Here is a 20415-nt window from a genome sequence, read left to right as displayed (position 1 = left end):
ATTAACTGCCATTGTGGCTGGACTTTTGCGCCTTTTATGCCTTTATCGTACCAAGTGAAGACATCCAGGTCACACAAACCTTCCTGTACGTGGCACAGCTTTTGAAAGCACCCTCATCTGGGTTTGGGGGGAGTGGGGACACTCACTCAGCAAGGAAGGAACCTGTGTGAGCAGCCTGTCTGCAAGATTGGAAAGGTGTGTATCTGCTTCCTGATGTCCAGTGTTACAGAAATGCTCATATTCCTGAAAATAAAGTTCCATTTCATGTCTTACCTCGGGCACTTGGATTTGAAAACATCAGCTTTACTTTACCAAGCTGGCCTTTCAAGTTTTCAAGTCACAAGTGAAATTGTCTTCTGCATCATAAATCTCAGGGCCTTTTATGGTCCTTTCTCAGAACTTCTATGATTTGGGGGTTTTATGCTGTCACTGTTCCAGTTTGAAATATCTACAGATCACAAATTGAGATGTAAGGGGACTGTAAAATTGATGGTAAATCTGCCTGCGTGATATGAGTGAACAGCATAGGACCCATGGGAAATAAAGCCATCAAACTGGGAATATTTTACCCTTGTGGAGAATTTTAGGTACCAGAGAAATTAGTTCTAACATAATTGTTTCCTTCAGTGACACTGATAAGTGCCTTTTCTCAGTAGTTAGACTCACTGGATATCCTGTAAACAAGAGATGTAGTTTGTTTGAATTTCAAAAGTTAATAAAACTTTCATAGAAGAAATCTAAAGCCACAAGGTTTGTTATATTGGGGCCAGATTCATTCCCTTGAAAATTATTGCAAACCACTTGCTTGCTTTAGGAGACAAGTTACTTGCATATTAAGCACTTGAGTTTTAATCACGGTGTCTTAAAATGATACTTTATCAATCTAAATTATTTGTCAGCAACATATATTTTTGTTGTTTATTATCACCATTAATAACTGAGCTATTTTGCTGTCTTTGGTACAGCTCTAATTGCAAAGTCCACTGGAATTTTGAGTAAATTAGTAGTTTAGGAGCATGTTCTGTCTGCATTCCTCATGATTTGTCAGACTCTGAAGGTGTAGCTAAAGAGTTAAATTTCATGTTAAACTTCTGCAGCTGTGGAGCACTGTAAGGCTTTATTTACATAGTTCTTCCCGTGCTGGGATAAACTGCATATTCTGGTGCCCATGGCTTGTAAACGTCTGCGGACACAGATGTTTAGTGTGTGGTAATGAATCTTGTGTCTTACAGCGTTTATTCAGGACACCAGTCTATTCTGATTCCTCCTTCGGAATTGGAGACCAATCCTGCTCTGTGGCTTCTTGCCGTGAGTCAGTACAAAGTGAGAGACACTTTTTGTTCCTATTCAGTCATGGAGCTTTGTACTAAGGGACTCGGGTCGCAAACGGAGTCCCTGAAGGTGAGTAATTCTGCTGTTCCGCACAACCTGTCGCCTGCACGGTGGTGTTTGGGAGCCTCCCTGCCACGAGCAGCACTGCTAAATGTCTGCTATGAGATGAAAATCATCAGAGGGCACAGGCAGCTTCCACAGAACCCATGTTATTCCTTGCCAGAGGCTATGTATGAATATCAATCGTACTCTTTCAGATCACAGGGCTACTAAACATCAAGGAAAGGCTTTTATTTACCTAAGCTTTCTGATCTGTTGTTGCAGCCTGTGTTAATAGACAAGTGTTGAGAAACAGAGGGATAAATGTCCGAGAAACCCAAGGAGTGTTATATTGTGTGGAGTGTTTTATAAATACTCTGATTATATGAAGAACTAATGTGGGTTTGACCCCTGTAGTTAAATAATCACATGCTTAAAAGCACTGTGTTTTTTTAACTAGATTGTCCTCATTGTATGGAGACAAGGGTATATCTTCCTTTTTTCCTCCAGAATTAAAAGCCAGGTAGCTAGTTAAATTTCTGAAATCATCTGAAATTTCCAGTGTGCTACCAAATTAAATTAGATTTTGAGATACTGATATTTATAATGTCTCCAGTCTTTACCATCCTCTGTTAATAATTTCCTAATTGGTTTTTCCAAGTCTAGACATTGCTTCCTTTTTGCTATTATTCACTGTCATCTGAATCAATTTTGGGAAACAGCATTCCCTCCCTTTAGAATTAGCATACCCATCATTTCCTATGTGCTAATGTTGAGATGACAAGCAAGTATGTGTGCTCTTCTACAGCTATTAGACTGTCATCTGGCCATCCGGCCTCTAGGAAAGATGGAAATTGTACCGTAGCCTCTGATCTGCTGGTCCTCTTGAATTATAATACCTGCATAATACACTGAAGTGCTACTGTTTTGTATTAAATCTTCCCATCTGTGGCCTTTGTTACATATTAACTTCTTTTTAGGCAAGGGGACTGGACCTTTCACGTGTAAGGACTTGTGTAGTAGTGGCTGAAGAACGACCTCGGATAGCTCTTACTCAGTCATTTTCAAAGTTATTTAAAGACCTTGGTCTCCATCCACGGGCTGTCAGCACATCACTTGGCTGTAGAGTTAACTTGGCAATATGTTTGCAGGTAAGCGTTTTCACTCCTTAAGCTCAAAGTTATTTTAAGAAAATGGCTTTCTGTAAGAAGCATTCATTGTATTTTCTTTGGCTACCTGGTTGTAGACACGTTAAGAAAATGCATGTGGTATTTAATGTTCTTGCATATACAGGTAGTAAATTGCTGTTAATTTGTCAACTATTCATCCCTCTCATGTTGCAATCATAGCATTTATTCTGCCCATGAATGCAGTAATTCAGAAAAGTATTTGATAGTGACAGAATGCATACTCTGTACTCCAAAACCAGGATGCAGTCATGTCATGTAAACTCAAGTTTCCAAGCATTTACTTTAGTATGTTTTTAAAAGACTTCCAGCCATTACTTAGTTAACAAAATAGATATTTTCAGCACTCAGTTTAATGCTTAAAAAGGAAAATTGTTTTGCTACATCTTTTTCATTCTCTTTCAATCCACTAATCAGAAGAAAATTCCCAGGGTGATAAAGGATTTAAATTGCATTCTCTGGGAATTTTTATTAGGTCATGATTTTCAGGACTGATGGAGCACTGTAGCTATTTAGTCTGAATTTCTGAATAGTTTCTAGTTTTTCATCCAGCGATAACTACACTAAGAAAATAGTTTTAGGCTGATCTAGAGTGTATCATTTGATCTTTCAGAATGTTGGGTGATGAAAGTTAACTCACCTTTCTTTAAGGTGTTCAGTTTTTGCCATATTTCTAGTTTAAATTTATCTGGCATTATATTGAGCCTTTTTTAAATTTTGTTACATTCATTACTTGCCTTCCTGATTTGTATCTCCTTTTTATGACTCTTGATCTTCTTCTGTCTTTCCAAATCTGGTTTCAGAATTTCATGTATTATTCTTGTAATAGTGCCATAGTTGTCCTACTCAGGTGTAATATGATTTCTGATTTAATAACTTTTTATATACTAAAAGAATCATCTTCTGGAGTGGTAGCTGCTTTGGCTGGGAAGTTCCATATCCATTTGGTCACCTACCATGTCTTTAACCTTTCAAAGTCACTACCTGCCTGTACTCTGTGTGGTACCTCCCACATTTCAAATCTGGCGGTTGCCCCTGGTTTACAGTGAGGATTTCTCATGTGTGTAACATGGATACTTGCTTTGCTGTGGAAGTTCAAACACATCTTCTCAGTGACACTGCAAATGAGACATCTGCTATTCTTTTCCTCAATGACAAATACAGGTTATGGCTTCTTCACAGACCAGTATGTCTGTGCCTGCTTTAGCCTCTTGCTCTTTTCAATGTCACTGGAGAATCTTGGCTTTCATCAGACCTTGCCTAAAAGTGACTGTAGTTCAGGATGTTACCAGGATATGAATACAGGAGGTGTGCCACACCTCCAGTACTGCTTGCTTTCTCTCTGACTCCAGCAGACTATCCCTACAGCATAAGGGGTCTTTAGTTGTTATTATCAAGCGTATGGCAAGGCAAAGCTGAGCAGGGTTAAAAGTCATTCTGTGGCCTAGAGGTAGAGTTGTTTAGTTTGCCATTCTGTAATTGCTACCGTAAGTATGCTCCAGGAATAGAAAAAGTTTTAGAGAAGAGGGGAGGGAAGGAAATGATGACATACCCTCATGGCAAACAGATCTGAGGCCTGTCATCTCTCCCCTGCAGCTGTGGTGGAGCTACTTCTGAAAGACAAATCAACTTCTCTGGTTTCTGGTCCATGGAGGGACCAGACATAAAGGATGCAATAGATTATAAGGACAAATTTGCTGCAGAAGTTTGCTTGCCACTAATGAAAATCCTCATTTCAGGCTTTGCACTGGTCTTTGGACTGTTCATAGTGGCTGCTTCACTTATAGCTCATTAATTTGGGACAGATAATAAAGTCAAGGAATGACAACAAACAGCAGTAAGCCAGGTTGAATGCCAGAGTATGGCTTGGAAGTAACGTTGTACTCAGTCTGCCTGGGATGGAGTTAATGTTTTTCTTAGCAGCCCATATGGAGCTGTGTTTTGGGTTTGTGACTGAAAGAGTATTGATACCATACCGGTGGTTTAGCTATTGCTGAACAGTACTGCAAAGCATCATGACTTTCCCTGTTTCTCTGTCTGCCCCCTGCACCACCACCCCACCGCCCCCAGCAAGTAGGCTGGGGGAGAGAGGCTGGTACAGGGCACAGCCAGGAAAGCTGTTCCAGGCTGACCTGGGATATTCCCATGCCATGTAATGTCAATCAGGAAAGCTGACTACACTGAATAAAACTGGAAGTTCTAATCAGAATGGACTTAAGCTGGATTTTGGCTTTTTTGCATATCTCCTTGTGATTGTGTTAACTCCTTAGCTGAAGTTTCCTTTTTAGGTAGTTCATTACAGAAATTCTTGAAAGAGTTAGTGAATCAAACTATAGAAGTGGGTAAATCTCGAATTAATTATGAATTTAAGAACAGCACAGAATGAGAGCCTTGAGTGAGATGGTTAAACAGCCTGGCTGATAGTATAGCTTAGTGCCAGGCAATGTTGAGTTCTACTAAGATGCAGCATCTCAGTCCATAGGATGGACAAACTAAAAGCAAAACACTGTCCAAAGACTGGTGTGGCTGGAATGAAGAAAAGCCATTTCAGGGCAGGCTATATTTAGTGACATTACTCTTCTAAGGGAAATGGTTCTTGAAACATTTAAGCAGAGAGTTGTTTGGCAAGTTTTAAAGGTGTTTGAAAAATTACTAAAGATTTTACTTACAAGCATCACCACGAAACATGTCATTTTGGTGGAGAATATAAAGATAGAGGATGCGTCCTTTGAAATATCTGGCAGTAGCACTGCCAAAGACTGGATACTGAATTAGACTGGATGCTCTTTCCAAGATCTCTGGAAGGTTATGGGTAGTGGTATTCCAGAATAGATTATGGACTACTCTGTTTACTCAGCTGGGGAACAGAATGGATTTTAATTCTTGATCAACACTGTTCCTGAAATTAACATTGTCTCCAATATGTTCCAGAAATGGGTTATAATTTCTGGATTCTTCACACTGCATAAAAATACTTCTCAAGATGTTTGAGTCAACAGCATCTGCTTTTGCTTTTTTCTTCCAAGTTGTGTCATCCATGAGATCAGCATGTGGTTCCTGGAGCACCATCTTCCACAGGATAACTGTGATCTTGCCTATTCTGCACTTCCTAATATATGTGTCTACTAATCACATTACAAAACATATATCAATATTCAGCTATTGAGCCTTACCAGCAAAAAGCCTATCCAGGCTTCTTCTCTGTGGAATGCCTCTAACACAACTTGGATATTATCTTTTATACCTTCTCTGTTTCCAATTTTGTGGACAAATTCAAGATTCAAGTGTTTCAAGGGAAAATTATCCTGTTTTTTCCAAAAAGCTTTTACTGTTCCTCTCTCCAAAAAGAAGAGAAGGAGGGTGTGTATGTGCCTCCGTGTTCATGTATGAAGACTTCATAGCAGAATTTAATGTTTTATTAAAGATTACTTTATAAAGAAAATCATTGTGATAATCCCTTTGGTACAAAAAAGCCTCAGTCTACCAAATTATCTTAATTTCTGGATAGAGATCACTGACAGACTGATACATTGTCATTTGTATTTATTTCCTTTCTAATTTAGAGCAAATTTAGTATCTTTCCTTTGAGGTAGTCATTTTGGACTAGATTTTTAGAGATGTGCTTTTGAAAGTAAATAATCCCCTCCATCTTTAGGCACTTAAATACCATTAATATCTGACCTTTCATGGCTGTATAGTCACAGATAATGGTCTAGGGATTTCTGAGATGAAAAGATTGCATCCAGCATATTTTAATTCTCATTAACTAGCATCTTAGCATTCTCAAGAGAGAGAGAAAAATAGATATGAAAAGTACCCTTTTTCTTACAACAGCACAGATGGTTCTCTAGGATTTTAGCTAATTTCCATTTAAACACTTGAAATAAATATTTTCATTTTATTCAACCTGCTACTCCATTTCAGTTGAGGAAAAACTTTTATAAGTTGTTCGTTTTTCCTTAGTTAACCCTGAAAAGGTACTAACAAGTCTGTCCAAAATGGAGCAGGAGAGCAGGATTCTTCTTTCTTCTCTTATGTCTCCTCTAACCGAGACTGCAAGGTTAAGTGAGTTATCCCATATACTCTCTAATCAGTAGAATCACAAAATAGTTCAAGAGACAGTTTCATTCAGTCTGTCTTAGGTGTCCATTTTGGGATAGGATTCATCACCATCAGGAGATACTTCCTACTTTACACTGTATGCTTTCTCCTCAGATGGCTAAAACTTATATGCAGCTAACCCCTTTCCGCACTGTCTAGCAAAGGAATCTTTGTTAGTCAGTTTAGGGATTAAAGTTAATACTTCTTTATACTTAGTGATAGATTACACTTCTTGAGACTCTTCCATATTAAAAGTAATAAAGGGTAGATCTGCAAAGAGTGCAGCAGGAGACCATGCCCTTTGTCACAGGTATGATTGACACTTAGCAGTGTGTGATAGCTCTGGGTGAGTTCCCTCAGATTCTGTTTTCCCACCTTTACTATGAGTCATGCCATGAAGTTCTTTTCACAGCTCCAGCTGCTATGCTTGCGTATGTGAGATTGTCAAGTGTGGACCAAAAATTCCATCTGTGAGCATCACTGGAATCCACAGACTCAGGGTAAACACTGAGGCCACATCCTTAGATAGCAAAACAAAACACAAAACATCAGTTATTTTTACATTCCTAGGACTTCTGATTGCCTAGTTTCTGGTTTTTAACTCTAGGGAGGGAAGTAAGGGACAGCATGAAGCTTGGCCTTTGACTTCAGTGGAAATTAGTCCTAGCAGGTGGTCAGCATTCCAGCTGACTTGTTGGGGTAGTTCTTCAGGCAGTGAGACCTGCAATGTTTTCTCAGAGAATAAAAGCCTAGCATATTGCAAAGGTTTGCACAGACAGGGGATGGTTCACTGGTGGCAGGCTGCGCATGGTCAGAAGATTTATTTAGTCCAAGAAATGTGACTTATGATATACTTGTTTTCAGATAGAAAATTATGTTTGTCCCACTTTGATTCTTTGAACACTACCTAGCATATCCTGAGTAAGGATCAGATACACCAGAAGTTGTGCTGTTTCTTTCCTGTTACCAGCATTACAGATGCTCTCTGTCTTGCAAAATAAATGTGTACAGACATTGAGTCAGTCATTCTAGTCTTGGCTAAGACTGCTTCTTTTGAAACACATTCAGAGCATCTCAGCTGCAGCTGGCTGCAGAAGGACAGGACTGTTGTTTCCAACTGCTGTTTCTCAAGCCATTCCCTAGTTAAAAGCCATATGAGATTCTGGTACTCTCAAAGCCCTTTCTGGACCTGCAGTGTAGTCACATGCAATGAATTATGTAACTGCTGGATTTCAGCAATTCTCCTGCATTCTTGCAGTTACACTGCAGTGTTCAACCTGGATTATTAGTAATACTATTTTAGGGCATCAATGTAATAAGCAGATCTGTCCTATATTTTTAGATCTTCCTCTGCATCCAAACTAAACCTATTTTAAGATGCTGCTGTGGCAGATGATGCTGCAGTCTTTAACTCTGCTGGCATTCAGAAGTTTGATGAGAAGGATGTGGGATGCCATTGCTTTCAGAGCTGTTGGTTTTCACAAGTTGTAGGGCAAGTCCTACTGCAGCCATCTGGTATTAGATGCTCCACGTGATGGTAGTGGCTTAGAAGTAGTCATCATAGAGGGGTTTTTTTGTGTCTTTGCTTCATTATCATTCATGGTGGAGTACTGATGGGTTTTTATCAGCTTTTAATTTTACTGTTCTTTATATGTATTACATTGTTTACCATAGCAAATAGATTAAGAATGAAGAATTATTGGGCTATGAAGTTACTCCATTTTTTTATAGTCTTCCTGTAGTTAGATTGTGCATGAAGCCTTGATTTTATTTCACTTTAGAATCAGGTTAATCTGTATGCAAGAATGTGTAATTGTCTTTCCCTGTTGTATACTAATTTTATCTTTTTCCAAAAAGAAAGTTTACTTTTGATTTCCAGAGGACATCGCTTACAAACTTCTCTTAGTAGTGAAATGGCAGACCTGGAACTCAGTCTCAATGTATGTGCATTAGAATAGCAGGCCCACAATGTTTAATGAGTCCAAAAACTAAAACAACAAAAAAATACAATACGTTAGACACGTTTTCCACTAACAACATTGTCTGTAGTGTCCTAAAACCATTTAAGTCTGTTTGTCCAAGGTTAGCAGTCTACAGCTGTCTCTTCTGTTGCTCTACTAAAATGTTGACACCTCATTTTTTACTTTTTTTAACCTTTAATGGTATAATGGTTAATTTGTAAAATTCCTGTATTTGACATTGTTTTTCTTTTTATTTTACTCCCTGCTTTTTGCATTCTCCTCTTTTTTTTTTCTCCCACCCTTCATTCCCATATTTTATTATTATTTTCGTCTTGTGTTACCTTCTTTCCTTCTCTCCATCCCTGCTATTCCTGCTGCTATAGCCTCACAGGCTGGGGAAGCTGGCCGAGCAGGTAGGGGATTTTCATGTTCCCTCAATACCCACCTATCAGCTTCCAACAGTGGGACAGACTAGAAATTGAGTCTGGAGATTTGGGGATTTTCAGATCCTTCTATGAAATTATAAACAAGTCCAGTATAGCTATATCTGGATGCAGGTTTCATCAAATATTTGCTGTCCATTGTAACTATTTCATTCACACTGAAAATAATAAATACCATAGTGATTGTCTTTGATTTTCAAACTTGACTGTTTCCATTATTTTGCAAATCAATTCAGGTTTAGTTTTATTTTTAAAGATAACCAATTTTTCCTTGGTTTTGTTTTTTTTTCTTTTTAACATTACATATATTTCAAATGAGCTCTCCACTCAGCACTAGTCTGTTACACTGCTGAGTTTAGTAGTAGACTGAAAATCGTGTTGTTAATAGCTAGAGAGGATATTGTATCTTGTATTGTGTATAACAAGCTAAAGAGGCTAACATGCATGTGCAGCTCTATTACTCTTGTTCTCCTGTGGTGGTGGGTCATAATCAGTATCTGTACAGTAAGTATCAATTGATAGTGGTATCTCTTTTCCCCTTTAGATACAAGAATTAGCAATTTGTGGATCTCTGTTGCAATTTTTGGTGCTCAAAAACTGTGGAACTATCAGCCAGCATTGCAGAAATGTAAAATTTAGCCCTAGACATTCCTAATGTGAAAAATTGTACTCTATCCCAAATGGGACAAAAGTCATGGGGAGTTGATGTTGCCTGCTATTTTAAGTAGTAAACATCTAAATAACTGGTAAAGGAGTTTGTGCATCTGAAGTTTACCCGAGTTAGCTGAATTCCTCTGCTGAAAATTTCCAAAGTTCCAGTGTACCAAAATGAAGTTGTGCTTTTCTTCTAGCTTTCTGCTTAGCAGTAGCATGAGGTATGCAGCAGAGAAAAGAGCCCTAGCCTGGAGCATTGAGAATTCACATGATGTTCAGTGGTGATGAGTTTGAAGTTTTGGATAAGGGCAAATCATAGCAGGCTACAAAACTGGAGAAAAGCTGTGGGTGGAAAGGCCTAAAGACTGTATCATCTCTGCATGGAAGGAAACTAAAATTAGTCTGCCGCTCTTCAAGTAACTAAACATTGTGACATAAAGCAAGGATTTAAATTATGCAGTGGAAGACTGAAAAGGAACAGAATAATTGCTTACAGACCTTCAGTCCAGATTGGTTCATGTCATGCGTGCTACCTTTGCTATCTTTAGCTTCAAGTATATTCTCTGTTGCATGTATGGAGGACTCTCAAGTAAACCATGCTTCACATTCCTGACCATGTGCTTCTGCCATTAAACTGTGTCTCCTCAGCGATTTCCGCCCTCCTTTATATGGCAAAATGTGTTTAACATTTTTTGTATGTATCCATGTGCTGATTACTTGGCCTTTTGTAGCAAATGAAACCTATGTTGACATGTGTTGGTTAAGTAGTTTGACTGCTTGATGTTTTCCTGAACCCCAAGGTAACAAGTACCTGATGGTAGGTATGTTTTCCAGTGCTTGTTCTGATTCTGTAAAGCCGAGCTTTGATTGATGAATCGCTTAAATATAACTTGTCATTTGATGAGCATAATTACCACTGGAATGAACGTTTGGTTATTTGGGGGGTAAAACTCTTTTCTCCTCCCAGCCTTCAGATTCTGATTAGCTGATGTTGTTGTTTACAGGGAACATCTGGACCAGATCCCACCACAGTGTATGTTGATATGAGGGCACTGAGGCATGACAGGTCGGAACCACCTTTTTCTTTTTCTCTAATACACACAATTAACAGAGTTTCTAGCAAAAAAACTACTTACAGCACACCTCAGGGACCCTGGAAACTTCTGAAATTCTCATTTTGTGCTAACTCCTACCAGCAAGCAGAGACATTCTATGATTCTATGTTAGTCGGTTAATTAATTTTACCATTGATAAACTGAAGCATATGACATCATCACTGCAATGACTAACAAGATTCCCAGCCTTTATTGCCATCAGGATCTCATGACTTTTATATTTAGATGGGGGACCCTAGCCAGTCCATAAGAATTGGAGTCCTGTTGGCCCTCAGCGTCACAGAGGTGTTTCTCCTGGGTTGGCAGCTGTTAGCCAGGGGGGAGACCATGGGGGGCTTGCTGCAATTCTTACTGCTGCAGCACCATGAGGGGATGGATTATTGGCGTCAGCCACTGTGAGCAACCACATTCTGTATTTGTGGGTTATTTTCCAGTTTCATCTTTAGTGTTAGATCTGTACACAAGAAGTGAGAGCTAAAATTTACCACTTTGCAATTGGAGGGGAACTTGAGATTTCAAGTGTAACTTTAAAAAACACCCATGCACATATATTTCAGTTTTCTAGTACTCTGGTCAAAATGGTAACAGGAGTCTATAAAGCTGTAGCAAAACAAAACGTTTTCTATGAATTCTGGAAAAGGAGAACATTTAATTACCAGTCCTGGTTCCCTTAAAAAAATCATTGTACAAATAGGGCTTTTTCCTGTTCTTTTCATCCTTCTTAAAAGCTTAACAGAGAATTTGCTCCCCTTAGGTGAATACTGACTTTGGCTATATCAAAGTGACTCATTTAGCTTGCAGAGCGCAAACCTCAGGGTACTACAGGCCCAAATTATCCTCTGGGTAGTTAAGTCAGATACACATACAGATATTTTCTTGTTGCTTGGCAGGTAGAAGAAAGGAACTGCAAGATACTTGATTGGCCATTTCTTTATTTCTTTTGCACACATTGTTACCATTAATAAGACTTATGTTTGATCTGTCCTTTGGGATTACAACTGTCTGCATAACCCAGGCACAAAAACTTGGTGTTCCTGGCCCACCAACTGCAGTGCTGTGGAGACACAATTCATGGTCATACTCAAATCAGAAGGATAAAAGCCTTTTCTATAGAAAGAGAACAGTTAGTAAAAATTATACATAATAAAAATAAATGTATATATGGAGGAATTTGCTGTTTATAAAAGTTGCCTAAACCATGGGTATACTATTTCCCTGCCTTAGCATGTCATTGAGAAGTAGGCATCATTATCAAAATCAGACTTTGCAGTGTATTAATGTATATTTAGTGACTAGTTCTACAGAACATAAAAGATGATTCTCATATTGTGGTAATGTAGATTTTAATTTGATGGATTAAAGCTGTGCCTCATTTACCCAATCCTGTGGAATTTAGAATTAGATTCATGGGTCATAAATTAGGGGAGAAAACAGCTTTATTTGACGTAGTCTCTTCACACTTGCTGCTTCTAACCATTTTAGTAGAACTGAATGTCCCTATTACTTAACAATAACTGAAAGATTGTTGTACACAGATGTGAGACCATGTACTAACAACCCACTGAGTCTTTGCAGGCCAGCCAGTCCCCCAACAGTATGAAAAATTTACACTGTACACCTAATGTGAGAAAATGTTTTTCATAATTTATATTTTGGAATATGTTTTCCAAAGTTTGAGAAAGACTGAATGTAATTTTTTGTTTTCACGATAACACTTTCTAGTTGCTTCAAAAAACAGCTGTAGTTCATCTCTAAAATTATTCAAATCCTATTCACATCTATAAAAAATAGTAATAAGTTTGAATACAACTGTTTCAAGCTCTTCTGGTAATTACATATTTACACACTTTACAGCTTAGAATATGTCATTTTTTATAGGAGTTTAGGTGAAAATACCTGTGCTATGTACCATCTGTATGGAGAGCTAGGGGTGGTTGGTCAACCAAACTAGCTGTTTCCTCACAGCTCTCACTGGATTTTCATGATTTGCTTCATAGGTCAGGGTGGAGCTTTTCACACCTTTTGTGTGTGACTCTGTGTGATTTTCAGCCACCAGTCCACTGGTTTAGCTGCTGGGACTCTGACCATAGTACTGGACTCACTAGGAGGTTCAGTAAACCGGTACCAAGGGGTAAAACCACTTGGTCAGTGGCTGACATCTGTTCTGATACTGGAGAAAGGCTTGACTGCCTAACTGTGAGTATCTAGTGCAGTTCTAGATGCTACAGCTGCTCCAGCAGGGTCTCCCATGAGGCTCCTGTTGTATTTGCTAGCACTAATGAGATGTCCCAGGCACCCTGTGCTGTCTCAAATAGCATTAGATACCTTTTTTTGGAAATTGAGTAGCCTCCTAAAAGCAAGAATATACAGCTCTGACTTGCTCTTGGTGACAGGACATCAGTATTGTTGTACTCGGCATCTTACTGATTTTCTAAAAGTCGGAGTGTGCTTAGGATGGCCGAGAGTAAGCAAAGACAGGCAAGTCCCACAGGGCTTTTAATCAAAAAATTGGCAAAGATTCCTGAGTTATGCACCAAGTGGATGATGTGCCCCTGCACTGCAGTGCCATGCAGTTGGAGAGGTTAGCTCAGGTCCAGCAGGCACAGTGGGTGCATTACTGGTTCTTGGTGCATGAGCGGGCCCTGCGCCGGGCAGTGCCAGCACACCAGCAGCTCCGGGTGCCTGTCCTGTGTGTCCACAGGCATCTACAGCACAAGTCCAGCTATCAGCACCCTGTCAGGTCATTGCTGCATTTCTCTGCCTCTGGGAAAACAGTTTTATTCCACCTCACCGCTCAAAAAAAGAAATTGAATAGAATAAATATATACATATTCTTCTCCTGCTGTCTGAAGTGCTGGTTTTCAAATCATTCCATCGTCATTTTAGGCCAGGCATGTTCTCCTCAGAAAGCTTTTCAAGTGGTTAAGCACAAGATACCTAAATATGCTAAAAGCTGAGAAGTGCTTGGAAGATAAGAGAGAGAGAGCCTTTACTCGTCATACCAAAACACCCTATACTTGAAAGAGGTTGGCTTTTATAACATTTGCAGCCTTTTGTACCAGTAAAGATGTAAATTTAAAGACCAATCATCCCTTTTATCCAGGTTCTTCTAAAACAATATGCACGTCTTTATAAAATTAAAAAAGGTCCAGAAAATATATGTATCTGATGTTATTATAAACATTTCATAGCCTCCTCATCCTTAACAACAGGTTAGTTCTTGGTAGAAAAATCATTTACTGGCAAAACAAACTAATTCATCAAACTAAGGATAGACCTTGTGATTATAAAATCTTTCCCCAGGCAAAAACATTTTTAATTATTCTGCAGCAGGTCAGACTGGATTTTCACATGTGTCAATATATTTGCCAAGATCGTAAATCATATTTTTTTAGAATCATTCAGAGATTTTTCAAAACGTTAGTGTCTTAATCTGTCAATTTAAATTTTGAAATTACCTTGAATTTGAAGCTAAGATGGTATAAATAAGGAATCATGAAAAAATTTGAAATATTTTGACTGCTTTGAATTTTTTCTCAGATTTTTAACATAGGAGTTTCTTTTCCTGTGTATCTGTGTCTTTCATATTTAAAATGTTGTATGTAGGATTTCCTCAGAAATTTTGAATAGTGAGCTGAAGGGCCCATCTGGTGATGGCTTAGGAATATCATTGATCTTCTCCTAAAGTTTAAATTTCATGCAAATCCTGTAAAGATAAACATCCCCTTGCATCCTAATATTCTCTTCTATAGCAAAACCTTATCCATAAAGAAGTAAAAAAATGAAAACCACCATTCTGTCCTATGTGGAGCAAGGAAAAATCTGTTTTGATATCAAAGTTTATTTTAAGAGGACAAGAAAAGTACCAAGATATATTTGTGTTCAAGTTACTAATTTTTGAGTCTGGCTATTATTCAATGTGCCTTGTGATATCCGTTATCTCTCATTTAAATACTCTCACTCTATCATTAGAACAATTATTTTAACCTGATTACCCTCTCTATTTATTAAGCAAGCAGTCTTGTGGAGCTGTACAAAGAGGTGTCCTCTCATGTGGTCACTGATGTCTCTTGGAGGGATGCAAATCAGTGCATCTCTTAAAAAAAATGTGACCTTGTATATACGATTTCTTAGGAACTTATTTGTACATAGTGCTAAGCTCAATTTTTTTGTTTGGATTTTGGGGGTATTCAGAGACCTCTTAACGTCCTTCATTGTCTTCCTGACAAAGGTGATTTAAGAGGATGGAAATTCTGAATCTCATTCCCCAAGAAAAGAGGGCACACTTGTAGCATTTCAAAGATATGAGAAAACAGTTACTTAGGATTTATTTTTATAGATTACTTATACACTGAGCCCAGACTCAAATCCAGGCTCTGTCAAAAGGGATCAGTTAAGGCATTGGCTTCATTTTAATATATTGCAGCATTTCAGACTTCATGCAGGAGCAGAAAAATAGACTTTTATTCTGGATGTCAATTGTTTATCCTTCTCCTCTGTATTTTACTGAAACTTTCATGTTGTGTATACATTGTTTTGGGTAATACCAAGCAACAAAGCCACAGGAGCTTTTTTTCCTTATTCTCAAATGCTTCTACTCCATCTACCTTGAAAAATATCCTTATTACAGGGTTACCAGGCAAAAAAAAACTACTTAGTTAAATAGTTGGCTAAATTGTAGCCACAGCAGTGCTCTGCAGCACAGCCATAGTGTGGAGGAGAACCAATTTATAGTCACATAGTAGGGAAAAGAGATGGGGGGGAGGTTTGTCAGAAGGAGACATGCTGATGGCAAGTGACAGGAAAATAGTTACCTTAGTGAAACTTTAATTGATTAATCATACTTGAAAGCCAATGGTAGCAAAAGAGGAACTTCGAAGTGTGCTCCCTTGATGCTGGAGAGCAGGGTTTTTCCAGCTCTTTTCCAGCTTACAGAGCCCAGTCACAGGTAAAAGAAAATCGCAGTCCTCAATTATTCACTGTGGGGGGTCAAAGGGATAGTTAAAATCTATTATTATGCTCTTTGACACTCAGCCATCTTTTCCCTTGCAGAGAGTTTTGGTAAGGAAAGGAGGTGGAGTATTCTGAGGTATAAAGTGCTACACATATGGTAAATGTTCAAAACACAGACCTCCTATGTCATCAGACTCAGAATTCTTTAAAGCAATAAGCTCATTTTGCAAATGGAGTTGTCAAGTACTGCCTCCAGCAGCGCCATTCTGGCCATCCTGAGTTTTAAGGTTCTTCTCATATGGGTGGCTCCAATTCCAAGTTTCACACATGACCACCCATGCCTTTTTTTGTGACTGTCTGTTGCATCAGCTGTTTATGTGTGGGGGTGACAGTGTGTGTGTGGATCTCTTAAGGTCTGCAGTGATTGATGAATGCATCTTTAAGGACTGGAGAACCACCTGTAGAATGTAGATGCCTTGTAACCAGTAGAATCTTTCCATGTATGTTAAGTAAACTACTGACCAATAGTGTGCTGGCATGTTATATGCAGGAGTAGATAAAAGTGAAGCTGTTACTAAAAATAAAGTCCTTTGTCTCCAGTAAGCCTTCTAATCACACTGCAGCCTGTTGTCTCTGCCTCCTCTAACCACCACTAAGCTAATCTACATTACCCCAATAAAGGGTAACTCCAATATTTGGGTTTTTTTGGTTATCACAGAAACAGTTTTTTCATGGAAGTGAAAAGACTTCCACCCCTGTGAAGTCAGTAGAAATAACTCAGTTGAGAGGAGGAGGATCTGAGTTCTTTAAAATAAAACCTGAGTCCCTGAAAGATAAAAATATGATAAGAAATTATGCGGGTTGGGTTTGAGGACCCTTCGTAGAAATGCCTGGCTTTTAGGCATTTTGCCAGTAACTTGCTGAGTCTCATTTATGAGTTTAAGCTATTTATCATGGTACTGGCAAAACCCTCCTTCATGTTTTTGCTCAGGCCTTGGCATGTTAGCAGCATTTCGTTTTCTTTCTGCCATTCAAACACTACTAAAATCCCCTTGGCACAGTTTCAAATATATGGAAAAGAAGTCTTTCAGAAAGAAAGGTCAATTTGGGCTGATAAGCATCATTCCAGTTCTGACTTAGAGAAGACCTGGTCTCTCTGGTTTGGAGGAACAGTTCTCTCTTGCTGTACCTGAAGTGCTGGGAAACGAACCCAGGGACTTGTTCAACCTCTGTGCACTGAATAGTCAGTGATTAGGAGAAAATTGATAACCTGAGAAACTGAAGAGAAGCGAATATTGTTTAAGAAGTTGCTGTGTTTCTGCATGAGGTTCCAGAGTTATAACAAAATTTGTAAAGGTACCTGTTTAAGGAGCTTTGAAATACACCTTTTTCCAGACAAAACTTCTGTTGCAGGGCAGGAGAAAGGGAGGAACATCCAGTAACTATGGGGGTGGGAGCCGTACAAAGTTCTAAGGCAAGATTGCCAGCTAGTGAGGTATTTCCTCCCTTGAAGCAAGTCTATTTCTTCCTTGATAAAGTCATCTTCAAGGGATAAGAATATTATGACTTTAGTGGAACAGGACAATAAGAGTTGGCTCTAAATACAGTTTTTGAGAGAGGATGTGGTTTAGCATGCTTTAACTACAAATCAAGAAATTCCAGTTATATTTCCCTGGAGAGCTTAGGGGAAAAAGAATACTGTTGTGTGTACCAGATAAGAGAAAGAGAAAACAAAAAGCCACAGCTTTCCAGGGAAGCAGTTGTACTGCAGTTATGCATTCATGTTACTGTCTTCAAGTATGAGTACAAGAATTAAATGGAAAATGTTTCCATTTTTCTTTGTTTTTACAAAGCAGGTTTTAACTTCCAATAATTTTATTGAAATTATTAAATATCATTATACTGTGGATAATTTTACTGCTTATTACATTTCCAGGTTATTAAAATACACCAACATATTTATCCCTTAAAAGTGTCTGACACTGTTTAAAAAAAAAGGATTTCCCACTTCTGGGGGTACTGAGGTTCTTTGGTGTTGCAGGTTGCTATTTCAATCATACTTCTCATGGAAGCTGAGAACTGATAAAACAATCTGGCCACTCACATTTCTGAGGCAAATTTGTTATAAAGTCTTCCCTTTTTCTTCCCTACAAGCCATACTTCTTTCTTTCCTCTCTGCCAGAGTTTGCCATGAGTCTAGCTGTACAGCTTATAGGAGTGTCTAAATAACATGCAATTCTCATTCTCCAATTTTCTTCAGAAATAGAATGTATTATGTATTTGATTTTTACAGAAACAGAATCTGTTTTCCCTCATTTTGGTATATACTGCTAATAGAACACTGAATAGTGTTTCTTTTAAAATATCAAAAGTGATCAACTTTTTCAATAGTGGACCAAAAAGTGCTGCTTTCCCATACTCCTGTCAGTAAAGTCTCTGGCTGAAGGAATACTGAGTGGTTAGTCTTGGGAAGGAGAGCTCAGACCAGTAAAAGCATCCTTTATTTATGTAAAGATATGTCACTAACTTGGTTAGAGATGTAATATCTTCTTAAATAGCTCCCTTCTATAGTCCTCAATATCTTGCCTGAAGCCTCACATACCCTTTTTCATATGACATGTTCTAGGAGTGTCTGTTTGCAGAGAATGGTTTGCTTAAGCAAAGAGCCTTGAGAAGCTCAGCCAGGGCTCCCAGCAAGTATCTTGTGACAGGACTTTCTCTTTCCAGTGCCTGCAGGAGTACAAGGCACTGCTGCTCGTAGCACCGCTGACCTTTTCTTCACAGTGCTTATCTGCAGTTTTGATTCAGCTGGAAAAATAGCTCCATGTGTTGGTGTTCCATGCACAGGAAATTACCCTGGTTATTAAGTAGAACTTTCTACAAGTTCTTCCCCAAAAATGCAGAGTGAGTCAGCTGGTGGTTGGAATTTTGGAGGTTGTAGCATGATAAAGGGACAGGTTAAAGAAGATTACTTGATTTCAGAAATTCTACCTTTGATTACATCCTGTGAATGTAGAATATGAATATTTCATTGGCAAAGCTAAAATAGTTTCCATAATTTGTTAACAATAAATAAGCTGAATTCCATTAGTTGAGGACGTTTTCAGATCCCAGGTTCATCATAATGAAAGTTCTCCCTGTATGTGGAGTCTCTCTCTCAATTAGAACTGGGAAGACAAAGCATTACTAAATATAAAAAGCATATTGCATTAAACAGAATTGTCTGATCACAACTGGTATTATGAAAAGTGCTGTAAAAACAATTAGTTATAAACACCATGTCCTGGGCGGTTTGTAATCTGAATAAAAAAGATAACAGCTGAGAGCAGCATTATGCCTGGTTTTGCAAATATGAGCCTGTAGCACAGAGAAAGGTGATGCTGTGCCTGGAGGGGCTCAGGACATGCAAGGCAGGAGACCAAATTCTTCAGAGCCCTGGTTCACTGTATGCAAAGACATAAACATGACTTTTTTTTTTTACATATTCCCATAGTCTTTTATGATAACATTGCTACTGCCTTTTTTAATCTGTGAAGCTTCAAGTATTCCCTTCCTGATAGAGTTTCTGCCTTATTTTGATCCCTTTGCAGCTTTCTGAACTGTCTTGAATTGTTGTGTAGCCTTTCCTGCTGCTTTGTTCAGTCATCTGAAGAATTAGAAGCTCTTTGCTTTTGACCTCAGGGAATTTGGCACATGAAGTGTAATTTAGGTTTATAGTGAAGTATTCCTTACATTAAAGGAAGTGATTTAGTGCTAATTCTTGTTGATTATTAAATTAACAGGATTAAAATATGTCCTACACTTACAGAAGATTTAATGGTTGTTCATTTTGTTGGTTGAAGTTTGCCTCAATCCCAAAATCCCTTTTTCAGTGCCAGTTGTATTTATCTGTTGTCTGAATTTTATCATGTGATGTGAGAAAAACTGCTCTGAGGAAATAAGGATGATGCAGGGAAACTTCTTCATTGTCTACATTTTACTTTCGGCCTACGTGTTCAGTTGTGCAATTTTCCTACTTTTCTGATCTGGTTATTTGAACCGTGTAGGTCATTTTGGAAGGCAGAATTTATGTTCTTTGATCCATATTTCCATTTTTTGGTACAATTAGCTAATTGACTTGTTAATTCTTGAATAGTTTATGTAGAAACATTTAATTCCCTGAGTAAAGAGAAGATGCACTGAAAGTCCTGAGTGTCAAAGAGCCCTGACCCCAATCCAGGATCCCATTGGTACTTACAGTGCCCATCCTTCTGACTGCAGAAAATGAGAACCGACTGCATTGGCCCTTTCCCACCATCAGTCTCACTCAGGCACCATCTCAGCATTGGACACAATATATATCTGAAAGATATTGTTAATGGCAAAACCTCTTAGTTGAGTCAGGACTGGGAAGTCTCTGTGCTGTGGATATAGCAAGATAAAAGATCCCTGCCATTAAAGGCCTTACAAATAGATTTTGGTTACAATTCCTAGTGAGTTAGGTGGTTTTCTTTTTTTTCATGGGAAAGGACCATTGGGTTGAATTCAGAAAAGTCAATTTTGACAGATCTTTTTCATTTTAATGAATATTTAGAATTCTCAGGGTGATCAAGATACATTGACTTTTGAATTTTTGTTCATGATGGTTAAA

The 20415-nt window shown here is 38.4% G+C and overlaps 1 protein-coding gene across 5 annotated transcripts in view; it reads left to right on the top strand.

Moving 5' to 3' along the window:
• The window catches only part of DIP2C (disco interacting protein 2 homolog C), a 304530-nt gene that overhangs the window by 266713 nt on the left and 17402 nt on the right, over positions 1-20415 (top strand). For 3 of the 5 annotated variants that reach the window (XM_071559895.1, XM_071559893.1, XM_071559892.1), the window contains 4 exons: positions 1233-1401; positions 2352-2522; positions 9004-9033; positions 10722-10783. In XM_071559895.1, coding sequence (XP_071415996.1) covers positions 1233-1401; positions 2352-2522; positions 9004-9033; positions 10722-10783 — 432 coding nt within the window. The remainder of the gene's footprint in view (positions 1-1232; positions 1402-2351; positions 2523-9003; positions 9034-10721; positions 10784-20415) is intronic. The other 2 variants (XM_071559894.1, XM_071559896.1) reach the window with 1 other exon arrangement.

This window comes from Pithys albifrons, chromosome 7, assembly GCF_047495875.1.
Source record: "Pithys albifrons albifrons isolate INPA30051 chromosome 7, PitAlb_v1, whole genome shotgun sequence".
NCBI lineage: Eukaryota > Metazoa > Chordata > Aves > Passeriformes > Thamnophilidae > Pithys > Pithys albifrons.
This window is presented reverse-complemented; position numbering and strand designations above follow the sequence as displayed.